The following is a 17,747-nucleotide window of genomic DNA, read 5'->3' as shown; positions in this document are numbered from 1 at the left end:
TGCAAATTCTACTGGTCTGGAAGTGTGTGGAACAGAACTATACCATTTGTTAGCCCCAGTAAATGGTGGAGTCATGGAATACCAGTTATTTGGTAGAGCATTAGATGATAGAATGGTTTGGTTCCATCAAAAGCATGACACAGATCAGTTCAAGTTCATGAATCAAAGGTTCCTCCTTTTTAAAATTTTGTAAAAAGATTTTATTTATTTATTTGACAGAGAGAGTACAAACAGGGGGAGTGGCAGGCAGAGGAAGAAGCAGAAGCAGACTCCCTGCTAAGCAGGGAGCCCAATGTGGGACTAGATCCCAGGACCCTGAGATCACGACCTGAGCCAAAGGCAGATGCTTAACTGACTGAGCCACCCAGGCACCCCAAGGTTCCTCCTTTTAGAGTTAACCACCAATTTCCTCCACAAAGGCTCTAGACTGATTTATAAAGCTTATGATAGTGCTTAGGTCTATTAGTGGATATATAAACTATCTATGGCCCATCACCCTCCACTGCAGAATCAGTGAGTTCAAGGCTGTAGACATTACAGACTTTTGCAAGTATATGGGTACACATCCCTCTTTATCCCACTGGTGGCAACAAGAGGCTAACCTATCAAAAGTGTATGGCCTGTCTCCACTAGAGATAAAGCTAAGCTTCTTACCTCTGGGAATCCCTGCATAAATTCAACTTTTAGCATAGGGCAAATGGACCAGGACTTCCTGGAATATAGGGCAACAGAGCTGGCTTTGGTGCTTACCTCTCCACAGTCTGTAGATCTAACTGGGGACTCAGCTGCCAACAGACCCAGCCCTTCTATAGGTTCATGGAGGCTGTACCCTATGTGGGTTTCACCCAACTCGTTCCAAAGAGGATCAGTCAGCCACTCCACAAACTAGACAAAGAGGGGCTCTCATTCCAACCCAAATGTTTGGGCAGGAGGTCCTGACATATTGCCTTATATCTCCCATATCAAATTTGTTATGACTCATGTACTTAGAATTCAATCTCCCTGGATGGGCAGATATAATTTCCTTATGATGTCCTCTTCTGGGCCCAGCAAGAGGCTCTAGCTGTAAAAGTATGGTGTTGTCCACCTCTAGGCCTGCCTTAGGAGTCAGCATAGTCACATATAAGTCTGTGGTCCCAGTGCCCCAGAAGCAGGTTTGTTACCTCAGGTTCTACTGAAAGAAGCATGTTATTCCATCGGCCCTAGGAGAAACAGGCTGTCAGAAGAGAAATGCTTTGAGACAACAATTGTGGTCGTAACTTGCATAGTTTTCTGTGTGTTGATTGTCCTATGTTCTATATATATGTTTTCTAATACAGCAACTTCTGTGGAAAAAAGCCTAGGCTCAGAGAAATTAAATAACTTGCCTCAGGTCTCCCAATGAGCACTGGGACCTGAAGGCCAGCATTGGGTCTCCACAGTCCCACTGCTCTGCCCTGGTGTATGTTATCTGGCCTGCCTGCCCTGGAAATGCAGTATTTACCAGTAGGAAGGGTTTGCCAGCCAGGCATGATTCTCAGCTTTGAGGATAGAGATGTTAGTTGACTGCTCCTTCATCCGTTTTCCTGAACACATTCTATCTGGAAATTTGAAGAGGACTTTTCCCCAAGAGCCTCTTCTTGGAAGGAGATTGAAGTCTCCTCTGCATACTGAGCCAACCCAAATGTTTGTTTTCAGAACCATTTTGAGCTGCTCAAGTGCACAAAGACTTCAGTGGAAATTCCAGACTTTTACAACTTAGAACGTCGCAGAAATGAATTCAGTCTGGAAATTTCAGTATCTTACCTATAGAATCTGACTTTGATGAGCACTGGCTGTTCCACCAAGAGGAATTAGCTGCAAGTGATCTAATTAGTCTACTACATGGGAGCTTATATCAAACACTTGAATTGTGGGTCAAGTCCTTCAAATACAATTGTAGCCATTTTACAGTTGATTCTAAGAAGTAACAGGAAAATGGGATCGATTACTTCTTGAGACATTTGTGAATATAAAATCATAGTGACAAGAGAAAAAAGAAAAGTTTTTCTGAAATGCTATGGAGTAAATTCTGTTGGAAGAAAAAGAGAAAGCCTTAACTTCCATTGTTTTATACCACTGAGAAGTAAATATGATGTATTGAGAGACTATTCATCATCACTCTGGTTTGTGGAGTGGTTTGGAAAGGCAGGCACTGTCAAAGCATGAATAGTTAGAACTTGTGCTGAATGCACACAGTTTGGCCCAAACTGGGTATCTGCCCCCCATTTCTAATATGCATGTATTCATTTTTTTTAAGATTTTATTTATTAGAGTGTGTGTACGGGGCGAGGGGGGCAGAGGAAGAGGGTGAAGCAGACTTTCCACTGAGCGCGGAGCCCAGTGTGGGGCTCAATCTCAGGACCCTGAGATCATGACCTGAGCTGAAGTCAGACACTTAACCCACTGAGCCACCCAGGCGCCCCCAATCTGTATGTATGCAGATGTTCAGTGAACAGCATTGTGAATACCAAGAACCCAGGAGTTGTTCCTACCTCCCCCTAGTGTTGCATCTCTATATCCAGTCTCTAAATACTAATAATCCACTAATATTAAGGTAGCTGGAAGCCATTCCGCTCTCTTCATATAGCACCATAGTCAGGCTCTCAGAATCTCGTAACTGAATTCCCCAAGCCGCCTCCTAACAGGCCCCCTGACCCCAGTGTTACTCCTGCTCACTCCAACCTCTGTGCTGCTGCTGGTGTGATCTTTCGGAAATGTAAAAGGGATTTTGCCGTCTAAAACTCTCCACTTGGCCCCTGCAGTTATAAACTCCTTGGCCTGTTTACACAGTGCTGCCCATCTGCTGTGACAACCTTCACACCAGCACACGGTCACTCTAGCTAATTCAACAAGCAAGAGGGCCAAGATGCTCTATCACTCTTTCTTTTCTCTCCAAGCTTTGGTTTTTGTTTCCATGTGCTTGGAATGCCCCTTCTCTGACCCCATACTCCCAGGAGAGAGATAGGCATGGAAAGCGAGCAAGTGTGGGCAGTAGAGATGGGTGTGCAACACGATGAAGGACACTCGGCAAAACTGTTCATGGGGATTCCTACAGGATGGGGTGGCAGGGGAGGTGTTAAGGGAGTGGAATTGCATGATATACTTTTTGCCTTCCTATAATGCTTATGGATTTTTTTCATTGAGAATATGCTTAATTTATCTCTTTATATTTTTTCACCACATATTCCCATCCTCACCTTCAGAGATACTGATTCAATGGGGAAGCATCCAGGATTCTGATCTTCCACAGCCTCCCTACCTCCCCCTAGACTCCGTTAATCAGTTTTGGGAATCATGGTTGAAATGGTTATTTCCCAATATAAGGCAACTGACACCTCTGAGAAAAACGTCAACTCTATTATACAATACTTTTTTATTATTTCCTATTCTTTTGTAGTAGCTTAATTCCACTACCAATACATATTCTCATGTCTCTACTACACTTGAATTATCTGTATGAATTATAATAGCCTTGAGAGCCATCTAAATAGCCACATTTGAATAAAGGGCCTAAATAATCATTGTAAAAAGCATGTGTTTGTGCAGTAAGTTTATAAACCATTTTAAAATTCAGGCAAACAAGAAAAAAAGCTACAAATACAAATATCAGGGCTTCTTAAATCCTAAATTTTTAACACTAACTTAAGTACCATTTGATTGGTTCTCAAAACAATGGCTATTCTCAAAGTATAAAATAGAAAGTTATTATAAATATCAGCTTTGGTATAACATATACCTATTTCCCTATTTTCAAGTTTTTGACTTCGGGAAAATAGAAACATGTAAGTGTTCTTATAATTAACTTTTGAAAATATTTATAATACCCTAAAATTCAGACATTAGAGCATCTATTTCTTTAAATTTGTTTGTTATATTTTCAATACATTCTCCAGCTTTTAATTTTATCCCATCAATTACAAGATAGTCCTCTTCATAGTGGTTTTCAAATGGACTGCCTGCTGGAACTCCAGGGTTGCATTTAGATAACTGTAAAAATAACCATACAATTCATCAGAACTACATCAGGTTTACTGGAAGACCAGGCTTAATTATTTGAACAAAATGTAAAGTAGTCAGTAACTTCACAAGCCACAGCAGTTACACAAAGTGTTCTGTTATGCTGGTGGTCCAATAATGATCCCCATGTAGAGTAGAATGTATAGTAAATGTGTTAATATGAGAAGAACTGATTATTCAGGCCCTATCTCTTTTCCCCAACTTTATACATATTTAGTTTTAATATTAAGCTTTGGGGAAACATGATCAGCTTCATTCTATGAGTTTTCTATATTTGTTTATTTTTTAAATTATTATTATAGGTAATACAACTTAAAACCATTTAAATCACTTTCTCTGGCTATCTTCTCATAAGCCTCTGCATTACTTACAAATAGCAATCGTTTGCTCTAGCTCAGTAGGAAGGGACACTAGTAAAAACAATGCAAACATCCATAAACACACACAAGATTTATAACTTCAAGGCTCATTAAAGGTAGAGTGAACTTCCATGAAATTAAGAAAAAAACAATTTATACAAGTATATTCACGTACCAAAAAGTGTAGCTTTTAATACAAATAATTATTCACTAAACTCTGTCTTATTTATATATGGCTTATCTAATTCAGGTGGATTTTACACAAATCTGATATTAATTCCCTCTCATTGCTTGCAAAGCCGGGGCATGACAACCAGTGTTAAAATTAGCTAAAGAAGAGTGTAATGAGGAAGGTGACTCTACTAAGGAAAATAATCTCATAAAACATTTCAGTGACAAATAGAAGAGAATTTTGATTATCCACGTGTGTATGCATTTTTTTTTTAATGTTGCTACTCTCACCCATTGGTATAAATGCTTGAGAGTAATCAACCTGAACCCTCATACATGAAATGGATGAAAATCATCAAATTTACAACTTTGAAAAGAGCTCAAACAATATCTGCTCAGAGAATAAACATACTCAGAACCTTAAAATTACCAGGTGGCTCTTTTGGGGATGTTAGTTTGTAAGAGGCCACTTTCTCCTGCAAACACAACACAGCTCCAGTTTTAAGTGGTGTTAACTTTGGAAGCCATACTAATTTTCCCTACTAACTTAAAAAAAAGAAAGCAAGAAAAAGAAAAGAAAAAAAAGAAACCCCTGAGGTGATCATTTCTTTTCTTTTAAACTGGAAATTGTTCCAGCTTTGATAGTTGGTTTCATTGCTATTCTCCTCATTTAAAAGTGAACAAGGCCCTAAATATACTGAACCTGGTATGAATGCCAGGCTTACAAAGCTCAGTGCAGAGAAGGGCTTATGAACCAGTCTGCAGGGGGCACTCACCTGCCTGCCAGCAAGTTAAAATGATTAATTTTTACAATTCCTCAATGGCTTTTGAAAGCATAAAATATTACAAGAATCTAAAACAAAAAGCAAGCTCCTGCCTGGTGATACATTAAAACTACGTATTTTACCTTAAGAAATAAAACTCAGAAGTCATTTTCTGTTCTATCATCTTACTGGTTATAATGGTAAAACAGAAGCCAATTCTGTGGCTGTAAAAGCTCCAGGACATCTCTATAAAAATCAACCTGGCCAGAGTTTTGAAAAGACAAACTGCAAAGACTGAAAACACATTGCACAAAACCATATGGTGCTCCAACAAAGCACACACTTGCTAGGAAAGAATAATTTGTATATTCATTACGTGTATATAATATATATATCACCAGTCTATAGATCTTGTTTTACAGAAAGTAAGATCTATACAGAGAAAACAAGTTTTCTCAAAAAGGAGCTCTAATTGGAAAAATGGCATTGACAACCCATGCAAATTCAAATATGGGTTGATATTGCCGGTGCTAATTAAGAAAGCTATGTTTTTCAAGTTGGTAAGAGTTTTCAGCATTAATTTTATTTTCTTTTGGTGTATTGATCTCTTTAACTGTAACTCTTGCATATTTTGATTTCTAACTCAAGCAGGGAGGTGTTTACAAATCATCTTTTTTCTTGTTGGGAGTCCTGAATGAAATCACGCAATTGGGCAGTCTGCCAAAGGGTGTAAACAACCTTGTCCATATACAAATCCACCTTTTTCAGCATCTGAGAAGAGACACACTAGGGAACAGGTAGTTGCTCCAAGTGAGAATGTGAGAAAAGATACGAAGTAAGGAAATCTCAGCCCTTATTCTCTCCGGTGACTACCACTGCCAATTCTCATCTGTAGTAACAGCTAACCTTAGGTGTCAGTTACCATGCAAAATATTTTTCCTGGTTTGCCTTATTTAAAAAAATCCTCTGGGGCATGTGATAAGCAACTGTGCCAAATTACACAAGTCCTCAATGGCAGGACTAGGACTGGGACATTGACAGGATATTCCAGAGTCAGTGCTCCTAACCATTGCGCTCTCTCGACTCCAGGCACAGTAGGTATCTACACGAATGAATGAGAGAATGAATGAAACCTTAAGGATACAGGACTTCTTGTTGCCATTTTTTCTCCCTATTTCCAGAACAGCTGTACTGCCTTGTGGAAGTGTCTGCGTTATGACTTATTTTTCTCACACCTACCACATTGCTGCTCTGTATTAATGACCTGGGCTCGCACCCTCATTTTATTTGCACGAACATGGAGCTGATGTGCTGAGCAGCTTGTCAACCAACTTAAAATTTATGTTGCCACATACAAATATTGAATAAAGTAATAAGCACACACTTACTTAGCACAACATAGGTAGCCAAAAGAAAAAAAGAAGGAAAATTCTACATCCAATGCGTTAATACTGAGGTCTGCCCCTGCAGAGGTTGTTCTGTGCACGGACCAGGCAGGGCAGATGCCCTAGCAAGCTGCTCTTAGTCTGGCCCGTTCTCCTGACTGTGAAGGTGGGCAGCAGTGGAGAGGTCTCTCTGCTGTGGCACCCCATCAGCTTCTGTGAGCACCCCCCAATCTTTCTTCATTTCAGCCTCAAAGATCTGAAATACAATGAGTTCTTCCGCTCACAGATTTTTTTTTTTCAAAGACTAAAAATGTATTCTGACTTTTCAATAGGCTACTAGTTTATTATTCACTTCAGGATAATCAAGGGCTCAAATTTCAGAAGGGAAAAAAAGAATTCTCCATATAGTTAAAATGTACATCCAGAAACAATTTCTGCCATGTAAAGAAACTGAAGTTGCTGTTTAGGCCTGATCACGGGCTACCTTTGCTCCTCCATTTACCTCCTCTTCCCGCTCCTCTTCGGACTCATCAGGGGCCGTGGCGGGCTCCAGCGCCTGTTGCAGCATTTGCTCCAGCTCTTTCAGCATAACCTCTGTCTCACAGACAACTAAAAAACATCAGTAAAAAAGGCTACATCTTCATTAATTCAATCGAATCCGTAATCTTAACCACCCCAAAAGAGAACATTGTCCAAATGGGCCAAGATAAAAAAAAAATTTGTATACTTTTCACGTATGACCTCCACTTGATGCAAAATAATTATGGATTTCCAGGTGAATATTTTACACTTATTCCTTTAAAAAATGTAGGTGATCTTCTTGCTATGGTCACAAAAAGCTCACTAGGAGGGTTTTTTGTTTTGTTAAATCAGGGCCAAAATAAATTGTTTTTTATAAACCAGGGGTCAGCAAACTCTTCCTGGGAAGGGGAAGAGAGTAAATATTGCAGGCTTTGTGGTCTCTGTCACCACCACTCATTTCTGCTGCTACAGTCTGAACCATAGACATGTACCTAAACAAATGCGAGTCACTATGTTCCTATCAAACTTTATTTACAGAAGCAAGTGGACTGTGGGCCACAGTTTGCCATCCCTCCAGTAAACACTTTTTTTAATTTTTTTAAAATTTTTTTAAAGATTTTATTTATTTATTTGAGAGAGAGAATGAGAGAGAGAGAGAGAGAGCATGAGAGGGGAGAGGGTCAGAGGGAGAAGCAGACTCCCTGCTGAACAGGGAGCCCGATGCAGGACTCGATCCCGGGACTCCAGGATCATGACCTGAGCCGAAGGCAGTAGCTTAACCAACTGAGCCACCCAGGCGCCCAACCTCCAGTAAACTCTTAAAACTATTGTTTAAGAGGGAAAACCATGTAATTAAATGGCAAGGCTAAACACAGGCTAGTCTATTCCTAATCCAAACACCAACAAATCTTAATTGCTTAATCTGATATCTATTTGTATCTATCTATCTATATATATGTAGATATAGATATATTTTAAATACCACACTTAAAATTTGTGTGCGTGTGTGTGTACTACTGTGACATGAATTCACTGAACTTGCTGAGCTAAAATAATAACCCCACAAAAGAAATAAACTATTATATAACTCTATAGACTCAACTACTGATTAATAACATGCAGTTGAATTCCTGACTTAAATAAAATAAACATTTTTGTTTGATATAGTCTTGTTGAAGTAAAAATCAAGAAGACCACGTGTGGCCTGCTGTCCTGTACAACAGACAGATGGAGCATCTGAGACGCCCTTCCAAAGGCAACATGATTCAAAGAGAAAGGCCATGAATACACACCCCATCATTTTCCACTCTGGTGACAAAAAGCAGATATACCACCTCCTATTATCCACCATTCTTTGGCAGGTCACCAAAAATCACACTAGGTAGAGCAGCTAAAAGTTCGTGGAACATGAAAATAGACCCAAGCAGGACATACGCTTTCAAGCTAAAATATTATCAATGTATATGGAAGCAAGGCATTCTCAGCACTAAGTTTTAATCTAATTGTTGAACATATTTCAAAATTTTCTAACTAATCATGTTTAGGAAGAGTGCATATGATATATGCATCCCTTTATGTGTGTGTGTTCATCCTTGTAAACTAAGCACGTTGTAAGGTAAAAAACAGAGACTGTTAATGTGAAAAGTTTTATGTTTCCTTTCCTCCAGTTCAAAAGAATCCATGTTTTATCAGAATCTTCTTTGCTGATAATTTTCTCTCATCTTTTACTCATAAGAAGGAAATTTTAATGACTTTTTTGAAAACATTTTTTAAGGTTTTATTTATTTATTTGACAGAGAGAGACACAGCGAGAGAGGGAACACAGCAGGGGGAGTGGAAGAGGGAGAAGCAGGCTCTCCGCGGAGCAGGGAGCCCGATGTGGGGCTCAATCCCAGGACCCTGGGACCATAACCTGAGCTGAAGGCGAACGCTTAATGACTGAGCTACCCAGGCGCCCCAGGAAATTTTAAAATTCTGCTAGAACATTATTAAATAATAGTGTTAAATAAAAAGTCATGGGAGGTTATGAAATAGAAAATTTTCCCTTTCTTGGTTGTCACTACAGTATAAAAAAACAATTTTTAGTTAACATTTTTCACATTACAATTTTATCTACAAAAATAATTTTTCTGTCAATACTTATCACTTGCCCCAAGTGCTTTTATATTCATTCAACAAATATCAATTATTTGCCTACTAAGGGCAAGGGACTCGAGAGTAGGCACAGACCAATGAACCTCCCTGGACATCATCTCTTCCCAGCCAGTCTTAGGTTTTCTCTATGAAAGACTTCTTTCAAAACAGTTTGAAAGTAGCATTCTGATAAGCCATTTGCATAACACAGAACCAGTTCTTATGTTTAAAAACACAACAAAAACTATAACTGACCTGTTAGTTGTGTCCACATATATATGTGTTCTGTGTAATTGCTAAAGCATAAGAACACAGAGTTTGAACTATTATGTTCTAAAACAATGGTATTACAAATTTGGTAGGCATAAGAATCACCTGGAGGATTTACTACAAAAACATGAATGCAACCCATGTCTACTGACTCAGAATTTTCTAGAGGTATGTACATTTTTATTGAAGCAATTTTGTTAATGGAATTAACCTCTCTTTATGATAGATTTCCTACTTAGTAACCTGTTACTTAACAGACAACTACTTGTGGTTATCTTCACACTGATTCTCTAGTCCCACTCACGGATGTTGTGTTTTCCTACTTTACATGCTGAGTCTACGGAAATTGATACTGACATTTAATGCACTATTGAGAAGATGGATTTTGAGTTACGCTCTAAAGGAAAAATGGCACGCAAACATCTTTATATTTCTAAGGCTAGGCTAAAATACAATCAATTTATGATAATGAATGTCATTGCCAAATGGCATCGTAGTCCCTTCATTTTCAAGTGATCTGGAAAAATATGTACACTGCCTTTTGATCATAGGGTAGACAAAGTAATGGAAGACTTCATAAATCAACCAGGGTTCATAACACCAACTTGACTGATGTCAAATTCTGCCGCCAGAGCAATGGGAGGTTTGCTTTCCTAAATAGGTATTCCTATATTGTAAATGGATAGAGTTCAAAAATAATTCTCAAGAAACAGCAGTTATTGTAATCTACAAACTAGGTTATCAAAATTGGCCAATGATATCCTCCAAAGATAGAGACAGAATGAATGCTTTTGCTGATTGCATGACCAATCATCTTCTATCAATACTGATTATCTTGTAGTTTCCCTGACTTGTTTCAATTTGTTTAGAGTAAAGCGGTAGCATTACAGTTATTCCATCACTCAGAGAAAGTTCTTTAAAAAAGAAAAAGGTATCTCTTATACCGAAGTCTGTATCTGGCTTTTAAAAATGAATTTTTATAAAATGATCTGTGTAGTTTTTCCATCCCTGATAAGAAGTAACTTACTGTTGGTCTCAATAAATCAGTTGCTATTTTAAAAGTCTTCAAATGTATATTTATGGAGTTTTCTCCAATCTCTACTTTTCTACTAAATCTTTAAAGAAGCTGTTTATTTCCTATGTAAAGAGGCTACTGGTTAGGCTACCTACCCCAAAGCTGGCACTGAAAAATGTCATCTTCAATAAGCTGTCAGGGTCATTTCAATACTGAAATTTTGAAGGCATTTTTATGGAAGAGGGTGAGGAGGACAAAAAAGTATTTGGGTTTTGTTTTGTTATTAAGTAACCACAAACACCCCTCTTGTGTGCTTACAATTTAAATGTAGAGATGAGTAAAATACAAGTTGGAATGTAATGAAGAGAGCACCATTCCTGGAGACACAAACAGAAATAGGAGGCAAGGAGTTTTCTAGGAAAGGGGCATGTCAGTGAACCCTACCTTTTAGTCTATAGGTTAAGGGTAACTCTGAACAAAGAGTAGGTGGACAAAGTTTGTCCTGAACAGCAAAAAATCAACTTTCTCCCTGTCACCCCTTCTACCTCCCAGGCCCAGCCCCTAAGGCCTTCATGCCCCATCCCCCCTTTGGGCTTTCCCTATGATCCAGACCTTTCCTATATTAACCATCGTTTTCCATGCTTATCTGTCTCAGGTAGCTGATGAATATATCCTTTGCTAATTTATTATGGAATGCCATAGATTATCAGTTGAACCTGGGTAATATGCCAACCTTTTATTTATTTAAACTTTTATAGACTGTCTACTACCTGAAAAGAAATGAGGTATTTACCAACAAAAACCAATGATACAACAAAACAGATGATGAAAACCCAAAGACAAAAAGAAATCAAAATCAGTTCATTAAGGGGGTATGAATGGCAATAATGAAATCTTAAAATTGCTTAGGTCAGCTATCAGTACTGCACCCAAACCCGACAGAGTTAGCTTAACGATTCCTGATATTCAAAGCAACAAAGGACACAGCTGCACACTTTGATTAATTTTAAGAAGATATGTGACTTAGAAAAACCATAGAACCTCTTAAGTGTCTCGGTTTCCCCATTTATAAAATGGGAGATATATTATCTACCTTATTTACTTCATATAGATCTTACAAGGGCTAAATAAATATATATGAAGTGTTTAGAACAGTGAAGACACATAGTAATTGTTATAGGTGTTGGCTACCATTATTACTATTGGTATTATTATTTCATCATTGTAGATGATTTTTCTTGTCCTTAAACACTGAAAAAAGTGAATTAAAGGGACAATATAAATATAATTTATAATATTCCTGGTAGTAATTTTCCCCAAAACACAGATCTGCTCAACAAATAGCTATTTCTTAGATTAAATCTGCATAGCCATGGGCATACAGTTTAAATTATTTAATGATTCCTCAACTTTTTCTATTAATTTCCAAAAGTCCTCTCCTTGTTGGATAAGAGGGCTTCTACTGCATGTCTTAATCACAGATGAAACAAGTGACACGTGGACAGGTAAAGTAGCTACACTTAATTAGCTCTTCTGGCTTCTAACTAAGGAAGAGAGAAAAGCAAAGGGTAGAGTTTAAAACCCAGAAAGGAATAGCAAATCTGGGCAGTAGGTTGATGGGAGACTTTAGCATCTGGGAGTGTAAGAAAAGTGGCTCCAAAAAGTAGGGCAGACATTCAAGAAGATGGTATAATTTTCACTTGATCTAAGACTGATCCTACCTCAAGCCAAGAAGAAAAGGAGTGATTTCAGAGACTTAGATTAAGGGATCCACTGAACTATGGGTAGGGGTAAAAAACTGAGGGGGCTTAATCCACTCTTTCAAGAAGTAGTCAGCTCTTGCAAAGAACACAGTAGACTGGATGTTTCTGCTTTTTAGTTGTTTGAAATGGGATAAAGGAGTAAAACACAGAACAGATTAATGATTTGAACAATTAACTATTGAGACTTGAGAGCCACACAGAATGGGTGGCTGAAAGGCTGTCAGTGGATAACTATGGAGATGCATTCACTCATTTATGCAAAGAGTGATTTCCAGTCAATGAATTCCTGGCTCTGATGGCTTTCTTCTGCAGTAGCCCCTGTGAGTCGAAGGCGGGAAGGATCCCAGCATTGGAGCCCTCAGCTGCAGTACCAAGGTCTCCTAGTGGGAACTCAGTCCAGGGATAAACTGCCTTTTGCCTTTCTACAGGAATATTTAAACTAATTATGTGAGGCAAAGGGACAACATAGCCAAGAAAAGGCACCCATGTTAGCAGGAAAGTAGCAGCAGAATAAATTTAAGAGATAGAAACAACAGAATTTTGTAGTGGTTTAGGAGAGGAACAAAAGGATTTAAAAAAATAACTACTCTGTCCTTCTTCTGACTGCTTTCCTTTTTCTTTTAATAAGACTAAAGATGGATGGCTTATTTAGTCAGTTGAAACACAGAGCCATAGGACCTGGGGGTGACCACAATGGAGGGGGAATATGGTGTGGATAACTTCTTGGGGTTTAATGGGCTTTGGAACCTCTTTGCGTGGCTGCCCAAGTTTCATCTTACATATAAGCACTTGCCTGCTTTTCAAGACTATCGAAAATGAAGGAAGAGTAAAGCTCCTTTGAACACTAAAACTTTCTCCCTGCATTCCACATTCACCCTACAATGTTCTAATACCAATGGCAATTAATTCAGCTGGAAGCCCCAGGTTGCTGCTTTTTTTTTTCTCTCCCTTTGGCACCCCAAGGACCCCAGTAATTTTGAAATGGAAAGGTCTGGATTTTAATGTATTGATGCGGGTATTTCCTCCCATAGCCACTGGTGTTTTATTTTTTTTTTTTAAATAATACATGATAGAGCCAGAGAAAATTTAATTCACGGAGATAGAAATCTAAAGACAACTGAAGAGATCTAGTATGTAAATCAATACCAAAAATGACCCACTAATAGTTCTCATATATGTATTTATGTACAGTTTTTTCTTCCAAAAATTACAACTACATTTGGTAGAATTAAATAGAAGTAAAAGAACTCAAAGCAGGAGAGGCTTTCACATACCCATGTTTTCCTTTGATAAGGCATCATCTGAACAAACATTTTCAAAAGAGCATTTAAAAATAGCTTTCCTAGAAAAAGAATTTGACAGATTTAGTTTCAAAAGAGCAATCATGTATATTTAAGTGGCCATTTGTATATTCATTGATAATTATAAATTATGAATATATTTCTTTATCTTGAGGTACGTTTCCTTGGTTGTTTTATACAGTAAGACAGCATGATACAGTGAAAAACCAAAGGGAAATAATATTGATCTGAGCTCTCACTAGGTGAGAGTGAAAAGCGTGGAAAGCTTTTCTAGGTGAAAAGTACTAATGACCCACCAAGTACCTTATATAGGCTTTTTCATGCAATCCTCCCCCAGAAAACCTACTAAGGAATTGCTACTCTCATTTTATAAAGAAACTGAAGCTCTAAGAAATTGAGAAATTTGACAGTGTAGGAAATGGTTGGACATGACACAGCTAAATTCTGTCAGACTGCAAAATCCATGCTTTTCCCACGACACTGTGTTGCTGACTTAGAGTCAGAGAACATTTGTTCAAATGCATTTTCTCTAACCATAAGATCTTGAGAAAGCCAGTTAGTTTCCATAAGTCATAAGTTTTTTACCTTTTAAATAGAGATGATTATGATACACCCCCTACCTATTTGATGGGGTTATTGTGAAGTATAACTAAGATAAGTAAGGCCTTTTTAAAAATTTAATTATTCATCCTCTGAAGAAGGACAAAGAATAAGAGAAGGACTATAATATCAGAGTCAGACTTTGTCTTTGAGCAGGACTCCTTTAATACAGCACTGATTACCAGTCATCAAAAAAATAAGTCAATTAACTGTGTGGTTGGTTCAATGATAAACACTAAAACTTGTCATCGGTGGCTTATCAGTTCATTATAAAGGCCTGTTTCTGGTTTGCACTATTTTAAAACCAAACACCTGCTTCTCATCTGCTTGCTCACATGATATTAATCTTTGATAATTCTGCTTCAACATATTTGTATAAACATAAAACCTTCTCCATACTTCTAAAACTACTACTTATCACCTTAATTCTTTTAGAAAATTTTCATGTTTCCCTAGAGAAAAAGAATCAAGAATCAGGGGGCAATGACATAATAATTAAATTACACACACACACACACACACACATTTCAATTTTATCGTAATATTTTTCAATAAAAAAATACCTTTTCCTTCTTCTAAATTTGGGCTTCTTCTTTTCAGTAGTGTTTTTGGAAACTTGCATCTATAAAATAACAACAAAAAGATGAGTTAGTTCAAATGGGACTAATGAGTTCAGTAAGATAATGGGTTCTATATGGTCCAAGTAATTTAGTCCAGAAGAAAAACTCTGGCCCACCGCTCTCAACCACACCTGGAACTCCAAGTCAACCACTTCATAGTCACTACAATTACACTGATCTGCTCAACTTCCAGGAATAGTAGACTAATCCAATGAGTGCCCATCTCCCATGTCCACCCCCCTTCTCACTTCACAAACATATAATAACACTAGGCAAAACAATCTTTATGTTTTAAAACATAGATGACCTTTAAAGAAAGAAAAAGAACTATTCAGATGCCAGAAACATGAAGGGTGCAAAACCATATGGATAGGAAGTGACATGGTAAAGGCCTACAAAAAATGTATACCAGGATAGGGCCAAAAGGGTTGGGGATTTTAATATCTAAGCAAAGACGAGATGAAGGATGTGGAGAAATTGGCACCTCCATACACTGTTGGTGGGAATGTGAAATGGTGGAGCCACTTTGGAATACAGTTTAACAGTTCTTCAAGATGTTAAACAGAGAATTACCTTATGATTCAGCAATTCTACTCCTAAGTATATACCCATGAGAAGTGAAAACATTATGTCCATACAAGAAATTGCATATAAATGTTCATAGCAGCATTATTCATAAGAGCTCCCAAGTAGAAACAACCCAATGTCCATCGATGGATAGATAATATGTAGTCTATCCATACAATGGAATATTATTTAACCTTTAAAAACAACAAAGTCCTGACAAATACTAAAACATGGATGAATCTTGAAGCCATTATGCTAAGTGAAAAGTGAAAAAGACACAAAGACCACATGTTGTATGACACCACTTATATAAACTGTCCATAAAAAGGCAAATCCATTGAGACAGAGACAGATTAGTAGTTGTCAGTGGAAGGTGGGAAATGGGCAGTGACTGCTAATAGGTATGAGGTTTCCTTTGGGGTAATGAAAAAATGTTCTAAATTCATATAGCGGTATTGATCGCAAAACTGTGATTATACTAAAAACCACTGAACTGCATATTTTAAAACAGTGAATAAATTACATCTCAATAAAGGTATAATTTTTTAAAAATTTGGTGACACGGAAAAATGGAAAGTAAGGAGACAGAATATAATATATCAATGATTAACAAAAGGAACCCAACATAGCGATATTACTGTTAGAAAAAAGCATAATCATAGATAAAAAGGGTTATTACCTAATGCTAAAAGAAACAACCCACCCAGAAATATATTAGTCCTCACCTGTATATACCTAGAATTTCAGCCTTAAAATATATAAAGTGAAAAACAGAAAAGAATCACAAGTAGAAACTGATAAATCTACATTAAAAGGAGATTTTAATTTACTTCTCATACAAAAATGAAAAGGCAAAAAAAAAAAACCAGCAAAGAAACAGGAACGTTCAACAACACAGAAAATGCTTAATCTAATAAACACATCTTGAACCTGGGACTGAATAATTAAGGAATACATATAGCTTTCAAGCCTGAAACATTTACAAATTTGACCACCTACTAGGTCACAAAGGAAGCCTCAAAATATTAAAGTAACCTCTCTATTTTACAGACCACAGTCACTGGCTAAAATGCAATAAAATAAGAAATCAGAGGTGCCTGGGTGGCTCAGATGGTTAAGTGTCTGCGTTTGGCTCAGGTCATGATCTTAGGGTCCTGGAATCGAGCCACACGTCAGGCTCCTTGCTCAGCAAGGGAGCCTGCTTCTCCCTCTCCCTCTGCCTGCTGCTCTGCCTACTTGTGTTCTCTCTCTATCCCTCTGTGAAATAAATAAATAATCTTTAAAAAAAATCAAAACTCAAAAGATAGCTGAATAAAATCTGTAATCAATTCATAGATGTAGAATAATTACATTCTCCCATAAACCTACCCATGATAAGAGTCATGATCTATGTCATTTGGAATTATTGTGTCACATTTTAGTTATTGGTATACGTGACTTATTTTTTCACTGGGTAATACATTTGTCTCCATGTCATTCCTTGAACGCTATAGGAGCATGTGAAGTGTTTGCGGAATACATGAATGAATAAATGTTCAGAGAAAGATACAATAAAAACAAATATCACTAGGAAAAAACAGTGCCAATGTTACTGTCCATTCTGTCCCATCGTGGTTGTTGATTTAAGCATTTAACAAATTCATACAATTTGTCCTCATCTCCTAAGACAGAACCGCAATGCAACTTTCACCGCAATGTTAGCTTCTTTTGTCTTTTCACTTTAACCTGCTAAAGTGAGCGGTTTCTTAGCCCATTTTGTCTAAATCTTTCAGTTACACTATCTTAATTTTACTGATCTTGAATCAAGCAACCACACTGCAAGGGTGGGAACAATTTTTTTTATATATATTAAATGTTTAGCAGCTAGCAGAGTGCCATTCACATTGTATGTTCAAAAGCATTAACTATAATGAGATGAAGGTTGAATTTAATAACTCTCAAAGCATTATTAAACAGCTTAAATACATCAATAACCATTCAAAAGAAGTTTGTATGAAACACTCAGGGAATTCATATTATGATGATGCTAAAAAATAAGTGGGTTTTGTGTGTGTGTGTGTGTGTGTGTGTGTGTGATCTGCAACCACAAGGTAATATTCAAGTATTTTTTCCATCCCTGTTTCATATATATACATGAAAGTAAATAAGGTAAAAGAGCATATGGAAATATTATTGTCTAAATCATTGTTCTACATCTCCAAAGACAATGTAGAGCTATTTCTATCTTGTTATTAAGGAT

At 37.4% G+C, this 17,747-nt stretch overlaps 1 protein-coding gene across 8 annotated transcripts in view; it reads right to left on the bottom strand.

Annotated features, from left to right (window-relative positions):
- Positions 1-3,065: 3,065 nt before the first annotated feature.
- ZCWPW2 (zinc finger CW-type and PWWP domain containing 2) overlaps positions 3,066-17,747 on the bottom strand; it is a 149,898-nt gene continuing 135,216 nt past the window's right edge. For all 8 annotated transcript variants that reach the window (XM_073901076.1, XM_025883283.2, XM_073901102.1 and 5 more), the window contains 4 exons: positions 14,885-14,943; positions 13,695-13,762; positions 7,220-7,326; positions 3,066-4,008 (listed from right to left, as the gene is read on the bottom strand). In XM_073901076.1, the coding sequence (XP_073757177.1) occupies positions 3,847-4,008; positions 7,220-7,326; positions 13,695-13,762; positions 14,885-14,943 (396 nt within the window). In that variant the 3' untranslated portion in view covers positions 3,066-3,846. The remainder of the gene's footprint in view (positions 4,009-7,219; positions 7,327-13,694; positions 13,763-14,884; positions 14,944-17,747) is intronic.

Source organism: Callorhinus ursinus, unplaced genomic scaffold (assembly GCF_003265705.2).
Source record: "Callorhinus ursinus isolate GAN/ISIS: 27379988/994484 unplaced genomic scaffold, GSC_fseal_2.0 scaffold1, whole genome shotgun sequence".
NCBI classification, from domain to species: domain Eukaryota; kingdom Metazoa; phylum Chordata; class Mammalia; order Carnivora; family Otariidae; genus Callorhinus; species Callorhinus ursinus.
This window is presented reverse-complemented; position numbering and strand designations above follow the sequence as displayed.